Source organism: Ictalurus furcatus, chromosome 5, assembly GCF_023375685.1.
Source record: "Ictalurus furcatus strain D&B chromosome 5, Billie_1.0, whole genome shotgun sequence".
Lineage (NCBI taxonomy): Eukaryota > Metazoa > Chordata > Actinopteri > Siluriformes > Ictaluridae > Ictalurus > Ictalurus furcatus.
In genome coordinates, this window is record NC_071259.1 from 22,117,984 (window position 1) to 22,136,166 (window position 18,183).

The 18,183-nt window shown below is 37.2% G+C and overlaps 2 protein-coding genes across 3 annotated transcripts; one reads left to right on the forward strand and one right to left on the reverse strand.

The window, feature by feature from the left end:
* Positions 1-1,739: 1,739 nt before the first annotated feature.
* On the forward strand, positions 1,740-13,649 carry gls2a (glutaminase 2a (liver, mitochondrial)). Of its 2 annotated transcripts, XM_053625257.1 has the most exons (18): positions 1,740-2,185; positions 2,944-3,031; positions 4,095-4,216; positions 5,695-5,824; positions 5,919-5,998; positions 6,107-6,270; positions 7,663-7,721; positions 9,090-9,122; positions 9,216-9,274; positions 9,405-9,471; positions 10,225-10,275; positions 10,385-10,561; positions 10,669-10,800; positions 10,892-10,984; positions 11,275-11,336; positions 12,419-12,495; positions 12,567-12,630; positions 12,723-13,649. In XM_053625257.1, the coding sequence occupies exons 1-18, from the start codon at positions 1,995-1,997 to the stop codon at positions 12,910-12,912; spliced, it is 1,839 nt and encodes a 612-aa protein (XP_053481232.1). In that variant the 5' UTR covers positions 1,740-1,994; the 3' UTR covers positions 12,913-13,649. The 2 variants fall into 2 exon arrangements, 1 of the variants encoding a protein (XP_053481232.1); XR_008385982.1 differs by lacking the exons at positions 12,567-12,630; positions 12,723-13,649 and adding an exon at positions 11,889-11,949 and having other exon boundaries at positions 12,419-12,499.
* spryd4 (SPRY domain containing 4) lies at positions 12,939-16,469 on the reverse strand. The gene is made up of 2 exons (XM_053625261.1): positions 15,280-16,469; positions 12,939-14,854 (listed from the first exon to the last, which is right to left on the reverse strand). The coding sequence occupies exons 1-2, from the start codon at positions 15,419-15,421 to the stop codon at positions 14,313-14,315; spliced, it is 684 nt and encodes a 227-aa protein (XP_053481236.1). The 5' UTR covers positions 15,422-16,469; the 3' UTR covers positions 12,939-14,312.
* Between the last annotated feature and the right edge of the window lie 1,714 nt (positions 16,470-18,183).

An 18,183-nucleotide genomic window follows, 5' to 3' on the forward strand; every position in this document is an offset into this window, starting at 1 on the left:
CTTCTACTGAACATTTCTGCTGAACATTCTTTTTTATTGTAATTGGTGAATTTGCATCTTTTTGTTCATATAAAGTTTGAAATTTACCTGTTTTGTTCTGACTTTATGTGAAAGGAAAGATGCAAATTCACCCACCCAAAATACCAATGTCCTGGTCACAAAAGCAAAGTTGGAAGGGAATAATAGCCATTTTTATATACTTTTGTGTCGTATAAGCAATTAGGAAATAACATTACTACCCAGGAACAATATATACAGTTGTGCCAAAAGTTTGCATACCCCTTGCAGAATCTGCTAAATCGTAATGCTGTTAATACTTACTGTTAACAAAATAAGAGGGCTCATAGAAATCCCATATTGTTTTTTATTTAGTACTGTCCTGAATAAGCTATTTCAGATAACAGATGTTTACATATAGTCCACAAGACAAGATAATAGCTGAATTTACAAAAATGACCCCGTTCAAAAGTTTGTCTTGTTTCTTAACACTGTGTGTCATTACCTGTATGATCCATGACTGTTTTTATGTTTTGTGATAGTAGTCCCTTGTTTGTCCTGAGCAGTTAAACTGCCCACTGTTCTTCAAGAAAATCCCCAGGTCCTGCACATTCTTTGCTTTTCCAGCATATTCTGCATATTTGACCCCTTTCCATCAGTGATATATGATGTTGAGATCCATCTTTTCACACTGAGGACAACTGAGGGACTCGTACACAACTATTACAACATAAGGTACAAACAGTCACTGATGCTCAAGAAGGTAACACGATACATTGAGAGCCAGGGGGATGTAAACGTTTGAACAGGATGATCAGTGTAAATTATTATTTTGTTTAAAGATCTTTTTTTCCATTTGGTACTGCTCTTCAGACGCTAACTATGATATTTACATGTCTCCCAGAAGACAAAATAATAATTTACACCAATCATCCTGTTCAAAGGTTTACACCCCCCTGGCTCTTAATGTACTGTATCGTGTTACCTTCTTGAGCATCAGTGAATGTTTGCACCTTATGTAACAGTTATGTATATATATATATATATATATATATATATATATATATATATATATATATATACACACAAACATAGTGTAATTGTTACATAGTGTAACTTAAGCCATATAATAGGACATTAAGGATCACTGATGTACCTTCAAAGCCTTACACTGAGAGGGATTAAAGGTGCACCACATGCACCTTCCTAAATAAAAAAATACATACTAAAGGTACAAATGAGGCAGCCTACCAACCCAGTGACAAGGAAAACACTCTGATGCCTTAATTTCTGAGAGTGTAAATTCTGTGTATTTCATTTCAATATGGCAGAAAGAATATAGCAAGAGTATATCTAGAGCTAAAACATCCTAGTTTATTTCCTGTGATAGTGAGGGTAACTATTCACAGTATGTAAAATAACCAACATTTAATCATGTAGTAATACAACCGGTTGTGTTTTACAATTATAAACCATTTGAATTAAGATTGAATTTAATAAGGTAATTTACCCACCTGTTGTCAATAATATCTACTCTCACTAGGTAAGTAACTTAATAAATTAATATTCAATGAAATTACTATTATTATGCTGATATGATTTAAGTGTTATGTAATTTGGGTTAATACGTCCTTAGTTCACTGGTCTCTGTTACAGCATTTGTCCTACAACCTCAATGCAACACCTCGCTGATATCTTTCCAAGAGAGAGTGAATCATCACCATTGCCAAGTTTGGGATTAGATCAGGTCTCCACGCTGTTAGTCATTGGCCCAGCAACACTGGCTCTGCCACCTCCTCCCTCAGTATTTTCAGCTCCACTTATAGTATGAGTTCACATGCGACTAGATCAACTCCGGAACTGTAGCTTACAGCTGACAACATTGCATGACTGCTCAGTGCGTGGAACCTGCTAGAAAAAAAAGAAGCAACCTGTAGAGAGACAAGTTATATTTATAGTAGTGGGATCTCCTTGTTGTTCGCCGACTTCCTCAGACTATGCTCTGTCTAAAGCATTTAGGAGCAATCAGCGCTGGTGTTTCGGTCATTAGACAAGCGGGGAAATTAGACAATGGAAATGGACATTTGTTCCGAAGCAGTCTGATCAGGCTGATGCGCACGAGCGCAGCACTCCTGCAACATCCACGTCATCAGCACGTGATGCTGGACTCGGAGACAGAGACGGACAGGTAATATAGGCTGCGTCAGTAGGCCACTATAAATCCATCGTGGAGTACAGCCCTACATGCCGTATGCTGGTATTGTGGTAGACCTGGGAGATGTAGTGCACTTAGATTTCTTATTCATGTAGTTTTGTAGACTAATGTGTGATGCTAAGTGGTTAACCTGGGGTCATGCAGGTAGTTAAGTTAATCATGAAGTACGTTTGAGTGCAAAATCGATTTTTATAGCAACAAGACCTTTAGAGTGTCAGGTTTCCCAGATGTTCATTTTTGATCACAATTAATTTAAAATAAATCAATAAAAAGGTCAACTATTGATAAATATTGACAGTGGTCAAAAAGATATGTTACTTCTGAATGTCCCTTCCTGAGTGTGATATAAATAATCTCTAATACATTGTACTGTATCCGCCCACTTTACATATACTCTGAACAGCTTTTGGAGTTGTAATATTTACACCACGCATTCTTCCTAACATATATGTTGTATTTGTGTCAGACTGCTTGGCACGTCTTTGCCCATTCTTCTAGACGTGCCTGTTGTAAGTCATTTAGACATGGGCAAACATTTGCACTAATGTGTAAGTGAAATTTCTGGAGAAAAAAAAATCTAAATATTATAATATTCTTTTGCATTTCAATCCATACTTTTACAGTAATCCCTACTGTTATTGTAAAGATAACCAGATCTGATAGGGATAGCCTGAACAATGTCACATAATGGGTTGTTGTTTTTCACAATTGTTGTGATTTGGTTGTGTTAGTAAGGGTGCAGGGTCTGGCCTGGAGGACCTCCTGTTTTACACGATTACTCAAGGAGAGGAGAAAATCTCAGTGGGACGCTTCATCAGTGTAAGTGACACTAGTATTTGTAGTGAGATTGCAAGAAATGATGACTCACATTTGGTTTTACTGCAAGTACTAGAACCAAATGAGTAGCAAGGTTAAAGTTCACAGAACACACTGTTCGCACATATAAGCATGCAAACACACATGCACACACATGTAAATTTATGTAAAATATTGAGACAGTACATTAAAATATTTTATATAATTCATGAGGAAATTTCCAAAAGCAATTTTCAAGTTAATTATAAAAACAAATAAATGGTTACAGACAACATTACCGGGTTTTGCATGTGTAACAGTAATAGTATTTGTGTATCAGGGTGCTCTTAGGAATAATTAAGAAGAGTACTTTTTTCCCCCCTCCTTTCATGTTTCAAGATTATCCAGCCATGACAGAGAAACATGATGCCACTGATATTGACACTTGTATCTAAAGTGATTTATAAATTTAGGTAGTCCTATCACAAGCCCTATCACATGCTGCTAGGAATTTCAGATTCATCACCAACAAATTCTATAACCTCTTTCCTGTAGGATGTTGGAAGTTGCAGCTTTTGGAGATTGTAATTTTTGTTTGTCTGTGTGAGGCAGTAATTAGGTTTATATTTAGGACACTGTGTGTGAGTGTGTGCACATGTACGTGTGTGTGAATATCCTTTAACAGACAAATTTTCTTCATCTTTTTACTGACTCATTTTCAACTGTTCTTTACTCATTGATGTATTAAAGTGATACATTTACTAACAGCATCGTTCTGAATTTCTGAATGTACTCAATTAGCTAAACACTAACAATAATTGATTACTAAAGAACCCAAATGACATTATGAGTGAACAGTAGTGCACTTTAATCCACAAGAGGCTTGTATACATGTATACGCACAACCATTTTTTCAATTTTTTATTTATTTATTTTTTTACTTTTTATCATACAATAAGTAAAAGCCAGAAAGCCAAGCTATCATACAACTGTCAGTAACCGATATATAAGTGATAACTGGATTCTCTATTCTGCATGTACAATTGTTATTTATGAGGAGTGGGTTTTGTGTGGTTGTGTTGCTCAGGAATTGGAGAGCACAGGATTATTGACTTCTGACCCTCGTTTGAGGAACTGCATGCAGCAGCTCCATCATGCACTACATGAGTCTGCTGGGACAGCAATGATGGACCAACAGCTCTTCAGGAAGTAAGTGTGTGTGTGTGTGTGTGTGTGTGTGTGTGTGTGTGTGTGTGTGTGTGTGCGTGTGTGTGTGTGTGTGTGTGTGTGTGTGTGTGTGTGTGCGCATATAGGACTGTAGCTAGATCATGTGGAATTTTGAGGGATTTTTTTGCATTGCAGTCAATCATCAAAACCAGCATAGCATGAAAAGAAAACTGACATTTTTTAACCTGTTATAGGTATATATAGCCCATCAGCAGGGACTTCAGTAGTGGTCCACTAGTACCTGATGATGATGATGATGATGATACTTGAGGTTTATTAGAGCATGTACTATTAATGAAATAATCTGTTATGTCTGCTCACACATATTGGGGCTATTTTTTTTTTACTTTTGACACACCCCAAGAAGGATTATGCTACAACATGGTGTAAAAAGAAATTGGGGGGAAATGTTTACTGGTTGCAAGACTGTGGTATTAGAACACATTGTACCACATAACTGCTGAATTCTTGAATCTGTTTTGTCAGAAGGTGTTGATTCGTTTTGTACGACAGCAGCTCTGACAGTAGTTCTGGCTGTAAGGCAAATCACAGTGATGTGCTTATTCAAATGTTAACCTTTCTATAATGATGGCTAATTTATTAGGCACTCCCCTCCAAAAGTCGTGGAACTGCAAGGCCAATTCGATTGTTTTTGCTATACACTGAAGACATTTTGGTTTGAGATCAGAAGAGGAATATGAGATGATAGACCAGAATTTCAGCTTTCATTTCCTGAGATTTACATCTAGACAAACACGCGATAAACAAGGTCTTTAATTAACAGTGTATTTTGAGCATGCACAATATGCAGCATGAGAGCAGTACACTGTGTACAAGTAAGTGTCTATATGTTTTAGTAAGCATATAAAAGGAAATATTTAACCAAATTCACAAGATCTGTAGTTTAATACCACACTGTTAATTATTACAGATATACTCTCTTAAGTATTACACACCGATGAAAACACACAGGCACATACATACTCTAACACACATAAATATAAACATCATCTGACTTGGTGAGTAAACATGTAGCAGTACAACAGAGAGTCACCTGCTGTGTGTGCGTGCTTAATGTGGGCGATATCTGAGCTATGTTAAGCTATAACAAGATACTTGTTCTATTCCTTTAACCCACATGTCCTTTCTCTAATGATTTACAGTAAGCATTGACTATCACATGGACTATTATATTTTGCCATCAGCTCTCCTTAATGTTTTTCTTAACCCCTTAAACTCCAATACATATGTTTCTGTATTACTTTCACTTTAGTTACTAAGTGATTCATAAAGGTCACTGATAATATGCTTTAAGATGAATAAATGAATAATTAACTTTTTGAAGATTTTAAATTGTTAATAAATATAATTGTTTATGTGATACATTTTAGTCACAACAAGTCCTGTTAGTTTGTCTGTGTCGTCGGAATTTCAGCATTTATTTATGTATTTTGTTGTAGATGTGCTGGCAGTAATATTGTCTTGCTCACTCAAGCCTTCCAGAAGAAGTTCATCATCCCAGATTTCATGACATTTGCATCCAATATTAACCAACTGTACTATAATGAACAAGCTGAGCAAGGAGGCCAAGTGAGTTCTACACACATGCACAATTATTTACTTGTTCTTCTCCAGTACTTACAGTACATCAATAACCTTGTCATGGCTGTGTGTGTATGTACAGGTAGCCAACTACATTCCTCAACTTGCTAAATTTAGCCCTGATCTCTGGGGTGTGGCTTTGTGCACTGTCGATGGTCAGAGGTGAGAAAATATTTAAATTGCTTTCCACAGATCTGTTTCTGTGTCTGTTGTTTATTTTCATTCTCTCTCTCTCTCTCTCTCTCTCTCTCTCTCTCTCTCTCTATTCAGGCATTCTGTAGGGGACACAAGGCAACCATTCTGTTTGCAGTCATGCATAATGCCACTTGAGTACGCTCTGGCTGTCCATGATTTTGGGACTGAGCATGTGCATACATATGTGGGAAAAGAACCCAGTGGTGTCAAATTTAACAAATTAAGTCTAAATGATGATGGTGAGAATGAATTATATCCATGTTGACCTTTTTACCTGTTTTACCTGTGTACACTAAAAGTTCAAAGATGAATGAGATTTTCAAAACAGAATCAATCACTCAGTCAGTCAATCAAATAAAAATGTGAAATACTTTAATTGTTTTATAGTAAACATTATAATGTTTCAAATAATCTAGCAAATTATACTGTATATTGTCATTTAAATATCCTATATGTTAAAGAATGATGTCAAAAATACTTCATTTGATTAACATGAACAGGAATTCAAAATCATTTGATCATTAAAATATAACATATAAGAGTCAAAAAATAATTTAAGGCATACATTGTAATTATACCACCTGAATAATGTACAGACATATCACTGTTAACTGGGAATGATAGGAGATTTTATTATAACAGCAAAATATAGATATTTTAATGTTTTAAAGCAACCTTTTTAAACATTCTTTAATTAATTTACTATTTAAATTTGTATGCCATTTATCAATTTTAATTTTTTGGAGCAATAAAAATATATTGTTCTGTTTTAAAATTAAATATTGTCATTATACTGTATGACAAAGGAAATTTTGGCCCATTGTTTTCATAACTGATATTGATTTACATTATACATTCTTTGAATATTGTAAAACCTTTAAATATTAACATAAAACATGTTACTATACATGAAAATCAAAGTAATTATTGAGAAATATTTAGAAAAGTTTATACAGTTTAAATGTAATGGTAAATTGTAATGGTAGTATAGTACATATTAATGCACATTAGTACAGCATTTATAATTAATTAATTTTCCAGAAGCTTTTAAAGGCCCAACAGTGACTGTCTGGAAGTCTTAAGTCATACCCTACCAATCACAAGCTCAGAATCTTAATCACCAGTGTATCAGTGTCCCATTTTACAGGCACTATTACTATTAATTATTCATATTCATATCACTAGTATTATTAAGGGGGGCACAGTGGCTTAGAGGTTAGCACGTTTGACTTCAAATCCCGCCTCCACCCTGTGTGTGCGGAGTTGCACGCTCTCGCCATGCTTCAGGGGTTTCCTCTGGGTACTCCGGTTTCCTCCCCAAGTCCAAAAACATGCATTGTAGGCTGATTGGCTGATGTAGGCTGATTGTGCCCTACGATGGGTTGGCACCCCATCCAGGGTGTCCCCTGTGCCTTGTGCGCCGAGTTCCCTGGGATAGGCTCCAGGCAACCCTGTGTAGGATAAGAAGTATAGAAAATGGAAGGATGGAGAGCATTATTAAACCAGGATTAACTCAAAACACACCTCAAGTGACATGCTCTACCTCATATGTCAGTTGTTCTAAATTGTGTGTCTGTGGTTTTATTTATTTATTTATTTATTTATTTATTTATTTATTTATTTATTCACAGAAAAACCTCATAACCCGATGGTTAATGCAGGGGCCATAGTGATCAGCTCTCTTCTAAAGGTATGAACATTCCTATTCATAATATCTATAACATATTTACAACATACATCAGCAGTGTGCATTTGACTCCAGCTGCAGCACAAAAGTGACCATTAATGACCAACAATCCATTGACATAGTTTACTGGTGAGGACGGGTTTTCGTCCTCTCCTTGTTTACAGTCTCTTATCGAACAGCTGATGAGGTGTGGGTGAGCAGGAGATTGGCTCACCCAATGCTATAATAAGTGTTAGTTACTGGGGGTTAGTAAGAGGTGTGTCAGAGAGGGAGCGTCGTAGATCAGCTGTTAAGAAGGATGAATTGGATTGATGATGAAAGAAAGAGTGACAATTTCACATGTAACATTCCACTACTCTGATCCTATAAGACAATACGAGTGAGAAAGTTAGTTTGAGATGTCCAAAATGAGCTGCCTAAAAAGGCTTTTGAGAGAGAACTGCAACAGACACGTGGGTATATTTTTAAGGCAGAGACATTCCTCAGTCAGGCTACACTGTTCTAACCTTTCCCTACAGTGCATGTCATCCCCTGCTGCACTTTGTGGAAGACTGAGTTTTAACCTCGGTTTTTATGGCCTAACTATAAAGAGGAAAAACAGATCAGCAAAGTGGTGTGTTGCAACAGCTGACACACAGAGAGAGTGTCCCGTACTGTCTCAGCTGATAGCCAGAAAAGCATTAAAAAGCTCTGACAGTTAGCTGTCAAGACTAGAACGGTGATTTATGATGAGTAATGGTAATGGTGATAGTGTTTCTTCAAAGACCTCCTTCAGCCTAGTAATCTGTGTGCACACTGCCACCCTGTGTCAAAATACTACACTGTATTTTAAGAATATGACTGGCTAAAAACATTGGAGTTAGAACACAACACTACATCCCACAGATATACACCTGCTGCCTAACAATTTGTCCGTCTAAAATAGAATTTTTCTAATTTCACAAGCAATCCCATGTAATTGTGATTAACGAGCTAACCAAATATCCACATGCACAAACCTTTAATCCCACCAACCTCCCAGTGATAGTAGCACATACTACATACTGCAGCTCTGCACATTAACATACCCTACCGCTTTACAGGAAGGTAGAGAACTGCTGGCGGTCACTGTCAGTTGAAAAGCCGCCCTTCTACTGTTTTATTTTTTTGAAGACACCATATTACACAACTGACTATAGTGCCATTACAGTTTTATTTGCATTATTAACCTAGGCTGTCTTTATGCAGTAACTTGCACGTACAATTGTATCATGCACATTTATTCCTAATAACTGTATTATTTCTTCATTATTTATATTCTTATTATTAACTAATTTCATTGTGTTATTGTACACAAATGACAACGTTTTTACTCTCTGGCTTTCTCTTCAGCCTGGTTTCAAGAAGGCCGAGAAATTTGATTATGTAAGTCAAATAGTCAAAAAAAATGTTAAGGCAATTTACTATTCAATGTACTAGACAATTATCACTGATTATTTATCATCATCTATCCCACAGATGATGGACTATATGAAGAGAATGGCAGGTGGCGAATATGTGGGTTTCAGTAATGCCACGTAAGTCGCCTTATTAGGGTTCTAACACTTTCCTGCTTCATTAGTGATGGGCATGCATTGTATTTGTAGCAATGCACACAAATGTGTTTTCATGAACATTCAGTTCATTATAATAACTTTTTATCCATAGCTTTCAGTCAGAAAAAGAGACGGGTGATAGAAACTTTGCAATCGGTTATTATCTGAAGGAGAAAAAAGTTAGTATGTTTCTTATATTTATAGAAATACTCAAGTGTTTTTTTCTAACCTAATCTTTATCCACCACGATCTTTAACTTATGTACAATTACCATGAATAATAATTCAACACAGTTCAAAAAATTTGAATTGTTGACTCAAATTCAACACTACTTAGTCGACTAGTTGGAAATACAATGAAGGTTTTAGTATAAGACAGACATGTGAGTATGTCTTGCCAAAGCTGTTTGTTTGTACTTTTATCCAGCTTTCCAACACTTGAACAATACAATCATTCATTCATCATAAGGAATCGCTTTATACTAGTCGAGGTCGCGGTGGATCCAGAGCCTATACCACGAACTCTGGAATACACCCTGAATGGGAGAACAGTCCATCTCAGGGCACAACGCACACACACATTCACACACTCTCACACCTAGCGGCAATTTTAGTGTAGCCAATTCACCTTCATGCATATTTTTGGGGAGGTGAGAGGAAGGTGGAGAACCTGGAGGAAACCCAAGAGGACCCATGAGGGAGAACAGTAGAGTCCTACAGTACGACTTTTCATTTAATGAATGTCACAACAAAGGTTTTCTGTTTATTGTCAGTGCAAGGAAAAGTCTTAAAATTCTTGTTGATGGTAATCGTACATACTCTACTAATGTGGTGGCTAGAGATTGAGTTAAAAAATGTAGGAATATTCCTTTAATAGCTTTGAATATATCCCAATTTTGAACCCACTGACTTTAATTTGTCTGTGCTCTGTAGTGTTTCCCTAATAGTTCAGACATGGTATCAGCTCTTGATTTCTACTTTCAGGTAATGAAACATTTTTATATGAAGGACATAAAAGCACAATGAAGAAAGATTCTTTTAACTGTTTCTTTTTTTCGAAATTATTTATGTCTGCTCTTCTGTCTCCTTCCAGCTGTGTTCCATCGAGGCTAACTGCGAGTCAGGGAGTGTCATGGCCGCCACTCTAGCTAATGGAGGAATCTGTCCAATCACAGGCGAGCATGTGTTGAGTGGAGAGGCTGTGAGAAACACTCTCTGTCTCATGCACTCCTGTGGCATGAACGACTTCTCTGGCCAGTTTGCTTTCCATGTGAGTCTTCCACATATGCACAAACATGATCTAAATGTGAAATGTTTACCTTGTGGATTTCTTCTGAAAGACCTTTTTGTTAATGTTTTGATATTTCTCTCCACAAGGTGGGCTTGCCAGCTAAGTCAGGAGTGTCTGGTGCCATGCTTTTGGTAGTTCCTAATATTATGGGAGTGATGTGCTGGTCCCCACCGATTGATCGTGTGGGTAACAGTGTACGAGGCGTGCACTTCTGTCAGGTACACACATATTCTTACACACACCCCACTGACACTACTGACTAACACTAACGTTATAACTACATACTGTGTTTGTGGTGGTCTTTCTCAGGAGCTGGTTTCTCTCTTTAACTTCCATAATTATGACAACCTGAGACACTTCGCCAAGAAACTGGATCCTCGCAGACATTCTGGCCATGATAGGGTGAGACTCAGAGCAGTATCTCATAGATACCAATTACGTTCACTACTAAAGCAGTTTCACATAGCATCAAATCAAACGACACTGCCAGCATTCACATTAAAAGTAACCAGCTGTCACAGTCTCAAATATGAGCTTTAAAACACCCTATGGAACTATACTTTATTATCTAGAATAGTTTGAATATGCTCTGCAATTGATGAGCGTCCAATCCAGGCTTCATTCCCATTGTTTCTGGGATAGACTCTGGAATGAATGAATTAGATTAAGTATGTACTGTATGTTTTTTACAGAACAAGGCTGTAATTGAGCTGATGATTGCAGCTTACAGTGGAGATGTCTCAGCACTCAGAAGGTAAAAAATAATTTTCCTGTGCTGGAAATTTTCGAATACTAAACTTAATGAGCTGGTTTCTTTACACTAGATTAAGACTATTTCTGGATTGCCGTGGTACTGAGCAATTTGCCACTAAAAACGTTTAGGCTTAGAGGAATACTCCAGGGTTTAGTCAACTTAATCTTGATTTCCATGCAAATACCATGGTCTTTTTGATACTGAGAAAAAAAAACACTCTTTCACTAAAAAGTCATGTATAATATTCTAGTTGAAACTGCTGAGTTTTGTCAATAACTTTAAAATATGCAATTCTATACTACAAATTCAATAAAGCTTTTAGGACCAAAGTTTTTCAAACCATGTAGATTTTTTTTTTTTTAAATGGTGCAATACTTACACATTCCTACAGGTGTGGGCCCCTGAATAAACGGTCCTATCTCTAAAAGGATAGGACATCATGTGAAAACTATAATGAATTTCCTGGATTTCATATGAATTGTACTTTTTGACCATGTAGTACACAGTTAAAGCAGGGAATTATGTATAATTGCACTATTTGTTGTCACCCAGATGAGGATGGGTTCCCTTTTGAGTCTGGTTCCTCTCAAGGTTTCTTCCTCATATCGTTTCAGTGAGTTTTTCCTTGCCACTGTCACCTCTGGCTTGTTCATTAGGGATAAATTTATACATTTAAAATATATATCAGGAATTTATATATCTCTGTAAAGTTGCTTTGTGACAATGTCCATTGTTACAAATGCTCTACAAATAAAATTTCATTGAACTGAATTAATTTACAAATATCTTTGTCAAACAATCCATGAAAACATCCCATAAAAATACATGGTTCACATAAATGTCCATTGACTGCTGTAACAACTACTGCCCTTAGACTTCCATTATAACTGAGTTTTAACTAAACAGGTATTCTGTTCATGACTTAATACAATGTACGTGTCTGTGGTAATCACACCTACACTACAGATGTGGTGGATAAAGGATAGGTTGAAAACACTTTCAAGAATTTGTATAATCTCTTTGTTTGATAAAACTGTTTGCTTATGTTACTATTGTCAATGATTATCATGTAATGTTCACAGGTTTGCTTTGTCAGCAGTGGATATGGAGTTAAGGGATTATGATTCTCGCTCGGCTCTGCATTTGGCTGCCGCAGAAGGTAAACAACTTTCACACTCATTCTGTGATTTTTATGGATAATGCTGCATTCAGTGACTGCTTGTATTTTAGGTCATGTGGAAGCTGTGAAGTTCTTAACAGGGACATGCAAAGTGAATCCTCATGTTAAAGACAGGTGAAGATTTCCTACCTCACTTTGCTCTGATCTTAAATTCACATTTATGGTAATAATAAAAATGACCACTCCTCTATGTGCCTGTTGCTCAGGTGGGGAAACACACCCCTGGATGATGCTATGGAGTTTGGACAGCACAGTGTAGTTGAGGCGTTAAAGGAGTATCAGCGCATTTACTCCCACACCCTGATGCCTGAGGAGATCATCACACAAGCCCATGGTGAGGCAGAACTGGATGCAGACGATCTGGGGAACATGGAGACTCTGGAGAAGCTTGTGTGAGATAGATGACACCAGCATTTGAATGAAAATGCATTCCTGAGAGAAATATAGTAAGATGATACATTAGGAGTCTGCCATGTAGATGAAAGGTCATAGACCAGGTGTGCTGTTGATACTGATGTACTGATTAGTCTCATGCTGAGTTCTCATATTAGATCATACCATGCAGATGAACACAGCTATTAATCAAAGTATTAGGCTGCATCCATAAGGCTTGTGTGTAATCCTTAGTCTTTTCCCCTATGCCAACAGAAAACAAACCTGAGTAATGTAATAAGACACCAGGAAATTTTTATAACATGACTTAGGTGTGATGGAAGTAAATAGTACAGTGCCCCTGATGTCTTTGGAACTATAATTATTTACCAAAACACAGGCACATTTTAAATCAGATGTCAGAAAAAACTTGCATGCTCCTGTAAATATTCAGTGAATAATAGCTTCATTTAAATGACAACATTGTAGCACTTGCTCTAACAAGGTTTAATCTTAAAACCTTTCATAAATTAGAGTAAAACTTCTGCCATAAATCCATAATATGACAGTTTCACTTATTTAAAATAGATGAACGCTTTACAGATATGGTATGTGCTTTCAAAGCACTCAGGTGTTGTACATGTTTGTAAATATGTGCATATTTTTGTGTATATATATAATAATAATACAGCAAGGTTGTATTTATATTTGAAAAATGCATATTCTCTTATTTATTACAATAAATCACTATATATAGGGTATTAAGCATCAGTTAAGAAGTTGCTGTTTGACATCATTTTTACTACTGTTGTGAATTCCTAAGGGCTCTGTATTGTTTGTACCCATTATATATAGTCAGTGCCATGAAAGGAACTGGTTTTATACCATCTGTATGCTCAAAAATCAAATACAAATCAAATTCTGATTGACCAAACACAAGTTTGTACTCATTACAGTAACGATGAGACCTTAAGTGTCTAATGTAATACATATATTTTAAAGTAGAGCAAATGAAATATAAAATAAAGATCACTGCCACACAGTCTCTTTTATTGAGCACACATCATGAAAATGCACACAGAGATAGCATGAGTAGAGAGATATGAACGTATGTACATTGCCATACATTATCTTCAGGAATCAGTAGAAGATGTAAGAGTTTTGCTGAACCCAGTGTATAACAGCATATAAATGTTGATACACGATGCATGCATTAATGTGCCAAATAATGTTTCATTAATATGCACAATCAGTCCCATGGCTCATCAGTATTTATTATCCCAACAAGGTTTATTTGGAGATCTGCTTAGACTCTCAGTTAACTCTGAATATTCCAGGGACATGAGGTACTGCATTTTACTTGGTACACAGACATTGCTTATTGCTATGTTGATCCAAAAAAGGTTGGAGGAGGAGTGTGTACTCTAATTAAGACCTGATGGCACCTCCAACCCAGAGTGTGTGAGTATTTCGCCATCCCACAGTGCAAAAGCTGGACAGATTGGTGAGGGGAAATGAGTCTTTATCGAGTGCACCACTTTTGCAATCTGGGGATCTACTAAACTGAGCTTGCCAGCCTCAAAGTCTACCAGCAGCCCCACTCGATCTGGCTTCCCCACCAGTGACACAGGCACCTGCTTGTTGGTAGTCATGGCATACCACTTACTGTGCGTGTAGGAGAAGACCCATGAGGACGAGTTTGTGCCAATGCACTCGTCACGAGACATGGCAACTTCTGCAACGCCGATGCGAAACTCCTGTGACTTTTTAACCGTGACTTCCCAGTAGTGACGTCCAGAGGTAACATGGCTGTCAGCAAACACGACGGCCCAGTCCCAAAAACGCAGAGGGGAATCCTGGACGTGGCTTGGGTCTAGGCCCAGCATTCGGTAAATCACTCCTGTGTCTTTCTTGAAGAGATCGAGACTGCTGTGGGCCGTACGCTCGTCCAGTTTGAACTGCAACTCTGACAGGTGAATAGAAATAAAACAGGACAGACAATTTCAGCTTCACACTAGACACTCTGGCAGAGGAAATGAAGTCTACCATGCAGATATAACAGATTAATCAATTTGAGGTTTGTAGTCATTTCACACAGGCTTTATCAATTAAACCTGTGGTACATTTGTCGTACAGTTTCAAATAAGTGTGGTGTGTACACCAGGCAAAATGCACTGTCACCCAATACATGGGCCACACAAATCCACACAAGGACGTCTTTTGGTTAAAAAAAAAAATCGGCGGCAGAGAAAACGAAGAGCATTAAAGACGTATTTATTAAAAATGAATACTACCAAGTGATCGCTTAGGATCCGATGCCTGGAATGCTCAGTAGTGACCTCTACGTGTACTTATTCGTTTACAAATCATGACAACATTTATTGTACTCACGATTTCGGTGGCTAACGGCAACATAACATCTGCAGGGAAGCGTGACTGTCGGTTGTTTATTATTGAGCAGGAGGGCGCCTGCGGTTCGGCCAAAACGATTGCACAAAAACAAACGAGATGACAACGCCATCTTGTTCCACATGGCCCGTGAGCTTCTCCTTCGCAGTTCTCTAGGCGAGGCACCGTAACACGCTAACACGCTGCTGCCACCTACCGGACAGTCAATTGTACTACGTGCGGTACTAAAACGAAGCTTTTAGTCGCTTCTTTTGATATTCGTCGTGGACATTAGTCGCACATTTTCGCAGACAGGGTCCCCTTTAACTGAAAATACATTTCAAACGCATTTATTTTTTGAACATTATTTACAATAATATTTGTCAGCTTAAGCATGGAGCTTTTTATTCCAGAACTTTCTATAACATCTAAAAGGTCCAAGTTGACATTATATAAATACTAACAATTGTTTATTAACTAAACCAATTTAATTCAACAGTCTAGTCAAAATGGCTAATAACTATAAGAACTAAAAAAAAAAATAATTTCCATAATAGTGGGTTATAATTTTTCACCATGGTTAGCATGTTTGCCTCACACCTTCAGGGTTGGAGGTTCGATTCCCACCTCCACCCTGTGTTCTGCACTTGCAAGTTCTCCCTGTGCTTCAGGGGTTTCCTCCCCCAGTCCAAAGACGTGTTGTAGGCTGATTGGCATTTCCAAATTGTCCATAGTGTGTGAATGTGTGTGATTGTGCCCTGTGATAAAGGGTGTCCCTCCCCCGCCTTTATGCCCCAAGTTCTCTGGGATAGGCTCCAGACTCCCACGACCCTGTGTAGGATAAGCGGTATAGAAAATGGATGGATGGATCTTCACCACTGAAACTAAAAAAATACAAAAATAAAAATCATGGACCCCTCTGTTTATGCTTCATGAATGCCATTTAAGAACTACTGCCTTGCGTCACAGGTGGAAGTATCCCCTGCTAATTGACTACACATTTTAGAGTTTTCCCTGCTTCCAGATTCAATTAATCAGATAATTAACAGCACTTCCTGAGTGGAAGTGGGTGTGTTAGAGCAAGGAAAAGACTAAAATGTACAGGACACAGTGATCAGGAGCCTATGCTTTACATGACCAGAGATTCTTTTCTAGTGCAACACTCTCAGCACAGTGGTGACACAGTGGTAATTATCCAGCCATCAGCAGTCCTGAGGTCCAAAACTAACACCTGATGATGGAGTCGTTTGATAAGTTTTAGTGTTTTCACCCTCCAACAAACACACAAAATATTTGTATGCAATATAAAGTCTTTATTTATTGTTTATTACCAAAAGGAGATTATAAATAAGAATGCCAATGAATACTGGATGGACAAATCATCATACAAAGATTATAAAAACACATATAGCTTGGGAAAATGATTAAATATTAATGAGTTGATTGCTCCATTTGGCACATCTTAATATGAATCAGCTGATCGATCTAATCTACCACGATAATAAAGTTTGAACTACAACTATGCAAATAAATGAACAAACAAAACATAATGAAAAATACTAATACATGAGTGTACTTGTCACGTACAGGAGGTTAGGACGGATGCAAAAGCAGATAAGAGCATTATTAAAGAGAAGCAGGCAAACAAATCCAAATTGTGATTTAAAAGAATGGTCCAAAAACAGGAAAAAGGTCAGGTGATCGGCAAATGGGCATAAACTAGGCAAGGCAAAACCAAAACGAGAAACTAGACGTGAGATCAAAACCCATGCCACGAGAAACGATGAACAAAGACTTGGCATGGCGATAACACTCCATACTTCGCACTGAACATATACACATGAGGGGTTTAAATATCAAACGTAATCAAGGGTGAATACAAAACAGCTGAGACTAATGATGACGCATAAGGGAAACAACCAATGATAATACAGGGGCAGAGACAGGACATAAACCATAACAAAACACACGTCACAAGTAAACAAAGTCAATGTCACTGACAAACCCGGAAGCGCGCTCCACGAGCTCGCGCTTTGGTTTTCAGAGCGCGCTGCATGGTCCAGCGCTTTTCGCGACGGGAAATCGTGAGAATACTAAAATGCATAAGACTAAAATATTAGTACAAGAGGAATAAGAGAGATAAATTAATTAATAAGATCTGCAATAATTTACTATTGAATAAACATTTAAATATCTAATGACATCCTGTAAACAGTCCAATATTAGAGTAGTTTCACATTATTATGAAATACAAACTGGAATCTGCACTGGCTCATGGTCATATTAAAAATAAATCCAATATTCTTTAAATGGATAAATACAGGCTGTTGAACAATATGTGTGAAACACGGTATGATATGTGCTGTGGTTAACAGATATTTGTTTTTGTCCTCTCTCCCTAAATACTAAACCTAATTCCTGCTAGATTTTTTAAATTCTCAGGTAATAAAGTCTAGCTGATGTTTGCACAGTTGGTGCATAAGTATAGATAATACTACACGTGCTGAGCTTTGGGTTTCAATTATTGAATTATTGCACGTTTAATGTTTTTGTTTATGGTATTACCCTTTTACTTGAAACAGATTTGCATTACTGCACCAGTATTTTAAGCTATTCAAACTGTGGACTACAATTCAAACCATTACTTAACTGATTTTTTTTTTACTTTGAAAATCACCCTAGTTGACCCTAAACAATATCAAAGCCAGCCAGATGGATTCCATGTCCATCTGGGAATGGGTTTTAGTGTTTCTCAAAAATCATTGGTTGAATGATATGGTTCCACTTAAGGAGGAGTGTAAATCAGTGGTAATTTTTTTTAGTTTAACTAACCAAGCACTGCTTTAAAAAAAAATTTAAAAAATTAAAAAACTTAAATTCCTTCATCTGTGTAAAGTCAATGCAAAT